At 48.2% G+C, this 10,789-nt stretch overlaps 1 protein-coding gene across 8 annotated transcripts; it reads left to right on the top strand.

Annotated features, from left to right (window-relative positions):
• Nucleotides 1–2,067: 2,067 nt before the first annotated feature.
• Nucleotides 2,068–8,659, top strand: LOC309360256 (SOSS complex subunit C-like). Of its 8 annotated transcripts, none has more exons than XM_081894920.1 (7): nt 2,068–2,193; nt 2,790–2,843; nt 3,858–3,929; nt 4,323–4,453; nt 6,186–6,245; nt 7,767–7,857; nt 8,111–8,347. In XM_081894920.1, exons 4-7 carry the CDS (start codon nt 4,416–4,418, stop codon nt 8,312–8,314), a joined length of 393 nt encoding a protein of 130 aa, XP_081751046.1. In that variant the 5' UTR covers nt 2,068–2,193; nt 2,790–2,843; nt 3,858–3,929; nt 4,323–4,415; the 3' UTR covers nt 8,315–8,347. The 8 variants fall into 8 exon arrangements, with proteins under 8 accessions (XP_081751046.1, XP_081751047.1, XP_081751042.1 ...); XM_081894916.1 differs by having other exon boundaries at nt 2,072–2,193; nt 4,351–4,453; XM_081894919.1 differs by having other exon boundaries at nt 2,090–2,193; nt 2,790–2,811.
• The last annotated feature ends 2,130 nt before the right edge of the window (nt 8,660–10,789 follow it).

The raw sequence follows: 10,789 nt of genomic DNA, 5'->3' as shown, positions 1-10,789 counted from the left end.
TAAAGACTTCCAAAGAAGGAGACTCCACCACACTCCTTGGCAGCAAATTCCACTGTCGAACAGCTCTTACTGTCAGGAAATTCTTCTTAATGTTTAGGTGGAATCTTCTTTCTTGTAGTAACTGAATCCTTCTCTGTGGCTTCTTGTGTGGTCCTGGCTTCATCCTTGCAAGGACTATGTGGCCAGCACAGGAGCCCAACTCCTAGGGGCTGAGTTCGCTCCCACCCACCCCCGCAATATTTTGTTCCAGTTGCAAGGATGTTTTAAGCCACAGTCTACGGTGTAGAGTTGCAGTATCCTGCAGCTGGAAGGGACCCCACAAGCCATCTAGCCCCACCCGCTGCAAGGCAGGAATCTCATCTCAGGGCATTGTTGTTAACAAAAATTGCCCATTTTCCCCTCATGGGGTATCCAAGAGCCCATATAGAGTCCTTACGTAGGTTCCCTATTGGTAGGAGAAAATAACAGGCCAACCAGAGAATGTTGAGAAGCAAAACAGCTAGTAAGCTTGATCTTTATTGATCTGTTGCAACAGGGTCCTCACTCACCACACAAAGGAAGGAGGAGGACCCAGAACAATGGTGCGCAAGGCCTTATATAGACTTTTGAAATTGCCACCCTATAGATCAAGACCACCCTCAGAAACATCATACATACATCACAGAAAAGGCGGTCTAAAACAGAAATTTGAATGTTGTTTTTCCTGTTTGCCAAGTTCTCTGATTGTCTTTCCTGATAGTCTGTCACCCATTAAAATACTGATTACTCAATTCCTGAGACAACGGGAAGGCTCCCTGCCTCCCCCCTCCTTGCAGGGAAAACATTTCGTCAGTTCGGGAATCAAAATGGTTTCAGGTCACTCTTCCCGTGTTGCTCTATGTATACACTTGGTTGGTACACTTATGAACATTACCATGTATCTAAGACCTCAAAATTCCTATCACAGCATCCACAAGAATGAGAGATATAGCATGAGAATAACAAGGTGGGTTTGGAAACAACAGAAAGTACCAACAGTAGAAGAATGGCGGCAGAAGGTAATGGAATATGCAGAAATAGCTAGGTTAACCGGGGAAATTTGACAACAGGGCGATGAAACATTTCAAAAAGAATGGGGAAAATTTATGTCATACATAGGAAGGATAAGGTGGAATAGTGAAACCAGTAAAGGTAAAGGGACCCCTGACCATTAGGTCCAGTCGTGGCCGACTCTGGGGTTGCGGCGCTCATTTCGCTTTATTGGCCGAGGGAGCCGGCGTACAGCTTCCGGGTCATGTGGCCAGCAGGACTAAGCCGCTTCTGGTGAACCCGAGCAGCGCACGGAAACGCCGTTTACCTTCCCGCCTGAGTGGTACCTATTTATCTACTTGCACTTTGATGTGCTTTCGAAATGCTAGGTTGGCAGGAGCAGGGACCGAGCAACAGCTCACCCCGTCACGGGGATTCTGATCGGGAAGCCCTAGGCTCTGTGGTTTAACCCACAGCACCACCCGTGTCCCTAGTGAAACTAGTAGAACTGAAATAAACCTCGTACAGTAATGTGAAATGCAAAGGAAATTTCTGGATAAAGAAAATAAGAAAAAGTAAAATGTACAATGTGATCAATGTAACCAATGGTAGTTGTAATTGAATATAGGCAGACAATAAGAACTGTATAAACAGGAGGATTTATTTGACAATAGACACACAATGGACAAATATGAAAGAAGAACAATAATATACAAAAGGGATGAAGACAATGCGATAAAGTTAATGTGATATAAAAGGCAAGAAGAGGGAAGGAGGGAAGTCGGCTCTGGGGAGCAGGTGTAAATGTGAAATGTAATACAATATGTGTATATGGAGTGTGTAAATGAAAACCAATAAAGAATATTATGGGGGGGGGAGAAAATAACAAGGTGGGGGTTTTTTTAAACGCTGACCGCTGAAGAGACACTTGGAATATTACTACTTTTCGCAGGCGGCGCCGCAGAATACCCGCTTCCTTGGGCCGCGCCTTTGGAACTCCCTGCCACTGGAGACCCAGCTGGCTAAGCCTTCGCTAAGCGGAAGCTCCAGCTCATCCCGGAAGCTGCACGCTGCGTGTCATTCTACCCTTTTCTGAGTCAGGGGTGGTCGGGGAAGCGAAGGCAGGGCTTGTTTCCTGGTCCCGCCTCGTTAAGGCGGCGCGCGTGACAATGAAGTCGGGAGCAGGTGAGCGGGGAAGAAGGAGCCCCAAAAACAGGGAGAGAAAGAGTCCGTCTGGGCAACCAATGGGGGGAGGGGCGGGAGAGTCCATTCGTCCAACCAAAGGGAGGCGGGAAAGTCCATCTGGGCAGCCGAAGGGGGAGGGTGGTAGAGTTCATTTGTCCAACGAAAGAGGAGCGGGAGAGTCCATTTGTACAGCCAAAGGGGGAGCTGCAGAGTCTTATCTGTAGATCCAAAGGAGGTTTGGGATAGTCCACGTGAACATCCAAAGGGGGGGGCGGGAGAATCCATCTGGACAGCCAAAGGGGGAGCAGCAGAGTCTTATCTCTAGAGCCAAAGGGGGTTTGGGAGAGTCCATCTAGACAGCCAAGCGGGAGAGATAATCTGAACAGGGGGTGGCAGAGTCTATCTAGATCCAAAGGAGGTTTGGGAGAGTCCACGTGAACAGCCAGGGGGCGGGGGCGGCAGAGTCCATCGGGGCAGCTAAAGGGGGTGGCGTGAGAGAAACAGGGAGCAGTCCACCCGCAAGGAGGATGTGGGTGAATGGGGACTGTGTCCATCGCCAGGTGCTTGGAGCTGTTTATTTTTATGCTTTCACTTAGGGACTCCACCCACCTGCTGGAGGTGAGCCAAAAGCAGCAAACGCAATGCTAACCGTAAGATTCCCCTTTGCGGATTCCCAAGTCCAGGCACCCTGCAAGACAGCTTGCACTACAGCCTCTTCCATCAGTTGCTAGCGCTGATGGGAGTTGTAGTCCGAAAAGTGAACCATGGAATGAAATTCCCTCCAACGTTTCTCCAATGAAAAGAGGGATGTCCTATTCCGTAATCAATACTTTTATTACTTATACCTCGTCCATCCGACTAAGCTGCCCCAGCCACTCTGGGTGGCTTCCAACATATATAAAAACATAATAAAACATTGAATATTTTAAAAACTTGGGCTGCTTCCAGGTGACTGAATAGCTCCATACCCTCCAGTATTTCCCTGAGGAAAATAGGGATGTCCTACAGTTTTGCAGGGGATGCGGGTGGCGCTGTGGGTTAAACCACAGAGCCTAGGACTTGCCGATCAGAAGGTCGGCGGTTCGAATCCCCGCGACGGGGTGAGCTCCTGTTGCTCGGTCCCTGCTCCTGCCAACCTAGCAGTTCGAAAGCACCTCAAAGTGCAAGTAGATAAATAGGTACCACTCTGGCAGGAAGGTAAACGGCGTTTCCATGTGCTGCTCTGCTTCGCCAGAAGCGGCTTAATCATGCTGGCCATATGACCCGGAAGCTGTACGCCAGCTCCCTCGGCCAATAAAGCGAGATGCGTGACACAACCCCAGAGTCGGCCACGACTGGACCTAATGGTTAGGGGTCCCTTTACCTTAATACAGTTTTGCAGGACATTCCAGGATCAGAAAGCGGGACGGCTTCTGTAAATCCGGGACTGTCCCTGGAAAACCAATCCAAACCAAGTGTAGTTGTTCCAATAAGGGGGTCACATGTACCCAGTAGATGGCCCCAGTTCACACCATGTTTGCATATAGCATACCTGCTATATAGCATTTTCACAAGCATTTTGCAAAATGTGTTGCTATTGCATCCTGCAATCTGAATATTAATGTACAATTGTATTAGTTGTGAGCCTTTTATGTTCACATGTTCATTTATATTCTTTTCGGTAGCTCATCCCATAACTACGTTGTAGCCAATTAAGGCGGAAACTAGCAAGATGGCATCAAATCCTCCTGCGCAAGGTAAATGTTACATCTGGTAATCTTCGCATCTATGTGCATGGTTACGTTATAATAAAATTTTACAATAAAAACAACACGGCACCAGCCCTTTCAGTACAAACTCTAATACAGTGGTACCTTGGGTCTCAAACGCCTTGGCTCCCAAACAAATTGTCTCCTGAACGATCAAAACCCGGAATTGAGTGTTCCGGTTTTCGAACGATTTCAGGAAGTCCAACGTCCAGCACAACTTCCGATTGGCTGCAGGACACTCCTGTAGTCAATCGGAAGCCACACCTTGGTTTTTGAACGGTTCCAGGAGTCAAACAGATTCCCGGAACACATTCTGTTTGAGAACCAAAATACCACTGTACTCTTTATCATTCACTTTGGAGAACTTGAAGTAGTGCATAGACTTTTCCATTCTTCTCACTCCTGCCAGGGTTTCAGAATAAAAACAGGGTTGCGATTTTGGCAGAGCTAGATAAGGAGAAGAGGAAGCTGTTGATGCAAAACCAGTCTTCCACAAATCACCCTGGAGCCAGGTACAGTAAGTTTGAGACCTGCCTTTTTGTTTCAGTTGTGTTCTCTGATTAAAGAGGAAAGCCAAGGGACGCTTTCTCTTGCGTGCCAAGGCCCCATGCCCTGTAGTTCCCCATTGATTAATAAACACACCAACACGAGTGTTCGGGATTATAGGCTAAAACAGGCCACAACTTTATTGCTTACAGATGTGAGCTGTTTGGCTTGGGCGTTGGGTGAAAGCAGGCTATATCTTGACATCCGCCCACCTGCAGGGAGTCTAAAGGGACCCCTGACCATTAGGTCCAGTCGTAGCTGACCCTGGGGTTGCAGTGCTCATCTCGCTTTATTGGCCAAGGGAGCCGGCGTACAGCTTCCGGGTCATGTGGCCAGCATGACTAAGCCGCTTCTGGCGAACCAGAGCAGGACACAGAAACGCCGTTTACCTTCCCGCCGGAGCGGTACCTATTTATCTACTTGCACTTTGACGTGCTTTCGAACTGCTAGGTTGGCAGAAGCAGGGACCGAGCAACAGGAGCTCCCCCGTTGTGAGGATTCGAACCGCCGACCTTCTGATCAGCAAGTCCTAGGCTCTGTGGTTTAACCCACAGCGCCACCCACGTCCCTTGCAGGGAGTCTAACTAAGGGTAAACCACCAGAAGGGGGAGGGCAGTTTGAGGGGTCCCCGTTGGGTTAGTGGCATGGCCCTAGCCCATGGGTAGGCAAATTAAGGCCCGGGGGCTGGATCCAGCCCAATCGTCTTCTAAATCCAGCCTGCAGACAGTCTGGGAATCAGCATGTTTTTACATGAGCAGAACGTGTCCTTTTATTTAAAATGCTTCTTTGGGTTATTTGTGGGGCTTGCCTGGTGTTAGGAATTCGTTCATTATTATTTTTCAAAATATAGTCTGGCCCCCCACAAGGTCTGAGGGACAGTGGACCGGCCCCCTGCTGAAAAAGTTTACTGACCCCTGCCCTAGCCTATGCCCACACTTTGGACAGAATGCACACCTCTAGATCCTTTTAGCAGGATACCCTTATCCAGGAATATCCTCCATTAAACAAAGGTCCTTGCAGGTCCGAGCAGTTCTGGCGTGGAGGCAAGAGAGAGCAATCCCTGCCCATGGCGCAATTTCAGTTACCCCATGGCCGTGCCCCCCATCAGCATAGATTGGCCAGTTGGGGGTGTTACAGCCAGGGCTGGCGTGGAGGGGGCGACAATCTCCCGCCCCCTAGCCGGGTTGCTACAAGGGCCTGGGTACCCGTCCGCAACGCCACCCACCAAGAAGGTGAATAGACCTATCAGCAACACGTACTTCTAATGGAAACAGTTCATAACCATCAGAGTTGTGTGCCAATTGTTCCAAGCAGCCAGCTGCAAGAGAGTTTCCATCTTTGCTCATTCCCTCTGGAGAGGGGAAATTTCAGTTCACCTTTTTTTATTAAAAAAATAATAATTAACTTTTTAATGTTTTGTATTTCCACCCACTTCTCCACCAAAATTCCGCTTCCCCCATGTTGAACCTTATCATTGTTTTCATATGAAGATTTGAGATTTCTATGAATCTGCTGAAATGTAAAGCTGCCCCTGAATTGAAAAAAAAATAAATCCTCTTCCATGTGTTTAGCGTAGAACTTGATTTATTGCTCATGGTGGAGTAGTAGTAGTAGTATTTCCGTGTACTGTAACTTGTTGGCTACGAAGAGGCGTTGTCTCAGCGCAATCTCAATGGGAAACTCTTTTCCTGCATACAGAGTTCTGCAGCCACTCTACCAAACATATGAACTCCCCATCATGAAGACTATGGACCCCTGGTTAGTAGCGCTGTTTTATTCAGGTATCACTTAGGCAAGTTATTGGGGGGCGCAAAATGGGCTGGGGTCCCTTTTTCTTCTACTGCATGCCTTCCGGTTGGCTTCCTTTTGACTTAAACTTGGGTTTCCTCCCTATTTGATTCCACCTGCCATTGCTGGAGTGAATGTTTCTCAGCAGAAATGTCCTTCTGGCACCAGCGTTCAAAATTAGCCAGGCGCAGTTTACACCTGACTGTCAGTGACTTGCAGCCCAGTGAAAATGCCTCGGTGCCAGGATGACTGCTGACATCTCCGCCATCTGGAGGTGCCTGCCTGGGGATCCTTGGATCTGGACCGTTTTCACACACTAATACCCCACCCTGGAGATTTCTATCCGTTATATGTTATCTGCACAATCAGAATGAATTTCTGGAATCAACATGCTTTTTCATTGCAGCCTGAGCAGGGGCCAAGAACATTATACAGTGGACCCTAGAGTTACATACCGCTCTGGATACGTAACTTTCGGGTTGTGAACGCGGCAACCCCGGAAGTGTATATTTCCGTGTTTCGCTGCATGCGCAGAAGCGCTCTGCGTGCCGCGCACATGCACGAGAGCCAGTGTGGTGTAGTGGTTAAGAGCAGTAGTCTCGTAATCTGGGGAACTGGGTTCGCGTCTCCGCTCCTCCACAAATAGATGCTGGGTGACCTTGGGCCAGTCACACTTCTCTGAAGTCTCTCAGCCCCACTCACCTCACAGAGTGTTTGTTGTGGGGGAGGAAGGGAAAGGAGAATGTTAGCCGCTTTGAGACTCCTGAAGGGGAGTGAAAGGCGGGATATCAATTCCAAACTCCTCCCCTCCTCCTCCTTCTTCTTCTTCTTCTTCTTCTTCTTCTTCTTCTTCTTCTTCTTCTTCTTCTTTCACCTCCAGTTATGGACTTTTCAGGTTAAGTACGGACCCCCAGAATGAATTTAATTCGTATCCAGAGGGTCCACTGTAGTGAATTGTTGTAGCTCGTCTTCACTTCTCCCACTGTTGTGAATGGCCCGTGTCACCATTAAGAAAAAGAGGCAGGAATAGGCCAATATATATTATGTGGACTGTCCCTTGATCAAGTGGCTTTTCTTCTTTAAGTTCTCAAAACTCTTAACCTAGCTCAATATTTTAATCTGAACTGGCCAGATCTTTAACTGAAACTCAATCACAGTCAGTCCATCATTTGGAAAATAAGACGTTAGAGCTGTCTTGCCCCAAAATGGCAACTAGACATTCTCTTGGGTGACTGTAACCTTGGTTGAAGGAGTCTTTTGGTGCCTAGTTTATATAATCTGAGTTTCTAATGCTGTCTGGGACAGGCAAATTACTCACTTTGCATCTCAGATTTGCCCCAAATCCCAAGTCTTGGATTTAAAGTAACAACATGGAACTTCTTGACTCCGAAACACCCACCCTGCCCACGACAAGCCTCTACCTTAATGCTGTGCTGATGACTGCCTTCCCTGCCTTTGTGTGACATGTCAATTTCTTATCATTGCTTGCAGCATCTCTCTCGCCAGATCTTCCCTTAACAAGGACTTTCGTGATCATGCTGAACTACAGCACATCGCTGCACAGCAGAAGGCTGCTCTACAGGTGAGTTGTCCTGACCAAAGCATATCCAAACGGGCCGTTTTGCAAGTTTCCCTGGGCCTTTTTCTTTTGGTGCCTCGGAGACTATAGCTCCTAAGAACCCCCCACCCATCTCAGACATTGGGGACGAAAGCTAACGTGCATCACAAAAGCTTAAGAATTGCATAGTGATGACAAAGTTTAAGATTCTGAGGGTGTCTTCTGATTTGGGAAGTGGCTTTGGTCATGTTACGTTCTGTATTATCTCACCTTTTAGCCCTGTTTTAAACGCTGCGGGCAAAACCTTGGGAAGAATGAGCTAGATGTGAGGATGGACGTTGTAGTTCGGCAATATGGAGGGCCAGGGGTTCCCCACATCTGGGTCAAAGCAACTGAACTACTAGCAGGACTGAAATGTGGCAAAGAACAGATATTCCTTCCAAATCTGATGTTCTTAAGCCACTCACTCATGCTTGCATGATGGTGGAGAGACTTGGCTTCCATTGAAAATGTGTCCTTTATGTTCCTTTCGCAGCATGCTCATGCACATTCCTCAGGATACTTCATAACCCAAGACTCTGCCTTTGGGAACCTTATTCTTCCTGTGTTGCCACGGCTTGATTTAGAGTGAGGAACCATCCTTGGGAGGAAGAGCATCTGTGTTTCTCCAGTCCTGCAGCTGCTCCCTTGCCAAACTTTGCTTCTGGTTTATGAAAGCAAAAGGACTCAAAAATGAATGTTGTTGTTGGGTTTTGTTCACCGTAATGGCTTTCCATTTTGGATTCAGGTATTTTGTTTTCCGCGAATGTTAAACTTCTTAAAACAAGTTCTAAGGTGTCCTGTTCTTTCCTTTCCATGTGGCCAAATTCCCCACAATGGCGCCAGGGGAGTAAGAGCTGGCTACTTGGTCTTCCCTGACCAAGAACAGCACTACCCTGCCCTAGACAGAGGGAAGGGGGCAGAGCTGGCTACTGCTACTTGCAATTTCTCTAGGTAGCACTGTGGGGCCATTCCTCCTTGCACAGTACCCAGAGAGAGAGAACAAATGAGACGAACCGAGAGCAGCTACAGTTTTCTCTTGCTCACTCTGCCTTGCATGTTGAGACCCCGCAGACACCCCTTCGTTGGGAAATAACTCACACAAGGACACGGATATTAGGTTTATGTTATTGGGCAAATTTGGCCACAACTTCATTGAATTACAGAATATGAGCGGTATTGGCTTAGGCATTGATTGAACCTGACTGTATCTGACTCCTGCCCGCTGCGCAGAAAGTCCAGTAAGGGTAAACCACCGGTAGGGGGAGCCCTGTTGATGCTCCCCCTGGTGTTCCCGTCGGGGTCGTGTCTGTTGGAAAAACATCCGGGAAGGCCGCAATCTTCCCAATACACTGGGGCATCTCTCCGGTGGTCACCCTCTGGCTGTAAATCTTCCTCAGTCCAGGGAGACCGGTGATAAGCGACCCCTCCCTCCTGAGAGGAGCACGCTCGTCTTCTGGCATCTCATTGCAGAAGAAAGAGACAATCAGTAGCTATAAACTACTTTATTTACAGTCCATATAAACAGAGAACCCACCAGCATGTCTGCTCTCTTTCAGCAGCAGTACAGAACATTTCACACAGAAGTGAAAGTAACTTCTATCACAGTACCCAACAGTACTGAGACTTCCTCAGACACTCACATGATATAAACAACCATAGTGCTACTTGCTGAGCAGCTGGTGAGATAAAAATCCTAACAGTGCCATGACCCTAGCCCCCGACCCGGGCTTCAGACAAGATCAACACCTCCGGATTCCTCTAACGGAATACCCTTAAGCTTGGAGGGGCAGGTGGTGGCCACACCTCCCTTCCTCCACACAAGGTCAAACAATGCCTAACCGCAACCCTAACAAAGTTGTGCAATTGCTACAAGGTAGGCGAAAACCAAGTAGCCAGTGCCAATTTGCCAAGTGGAAAAATTCCTACCAGGTCCCTTGGACAACCAAGGCGACCAGCTGAAGTCCATAGCCAGGCCAGTGCAAATAGGGAGGGAGGGTGGATAATTGAGGAAGCAAGCCAAAGAGGAAGTCCTCCGGCTCACTCCTCGGTTGAAACTGTCCCGGTCATGCCCCCCCCCCAGCGGATTGATTGGCCAGGCTCTGGCGTGTATGTGATAAAGGGGAACCCAAGATCACCCAGCAGCTGCATGTGGAGGAGATGCGAACCCGGTTCACCAGATTACGAGTCCACTGCTCTTAACCACTACGCCACTTCTTCATCCACGCTGGCTTTCTCAGGATGGAGGGGATATGTACTGTGTCCCATTGGGGTACTGGTGGTGGAAATAATAATAATAATGATAATAATAATAATAATAATAATAATAATAATAATAATAATAATAATAATTTATTTATACCCTGCCCTTCCTGGTTTAGAAAACCAGGCTCAGGGAGGCTAACAACATATTTAAAACACTTAATTGATGTGTCAGGGAACTGACATCGGAGCCAGAAGTGGAGGCAGGGCTCCCAAGCGATGCCAGAGAAGGGCCAAGCAGGGAGAGAGGGGACTCATCAGCTGGGGAAGGAAATCAGCGTAACACCAGGGATAAAGGGGGGCGGATGGGGGAATCGGAGAGAGGGCTCCAGGACTCTTCACTGGAGACCAGCGGGGAGAGCACAGGTCCTCCGCTACACACACACACCCTGCGCAGAAGACTTCCGCGCAGGGAAAGTAGGCGTAGACTTGGCGTCAAATAACTTCTTTGCTGGAAGAAGTTCAAGAAACACCCACTGACGGATTCTGCTAGCGACTGAACAGCCACGTAGTGAAGGGCTGTCCTGCCAGGAAAGGTTTAACCAGGCTACCTAGCCAGGAGTGGTGGCAACTTACGCACGAGCAACCCCATATAACCATTACATGATGCTACAAAAAACAGCATAAAATACGGCATAAAACATGAATAACAATA

This window comes from Podarcis melisellensis (genome assembly GCF_964234715.1).
Source record: "Podarcis melisellensis genome assembly, chromosome: 17".
Classification (NCBI taxonomy): Eukaryota; Metazoa; Chordata; class Lepidosauria; order Squamata; family Lacertidae; genus Podarcis; species Podarcis melisellensis.
Note: the sequence above shows the minus strand (reverse complement) of the source record. Positions and strands in the feature narration are given on the sequence as shown.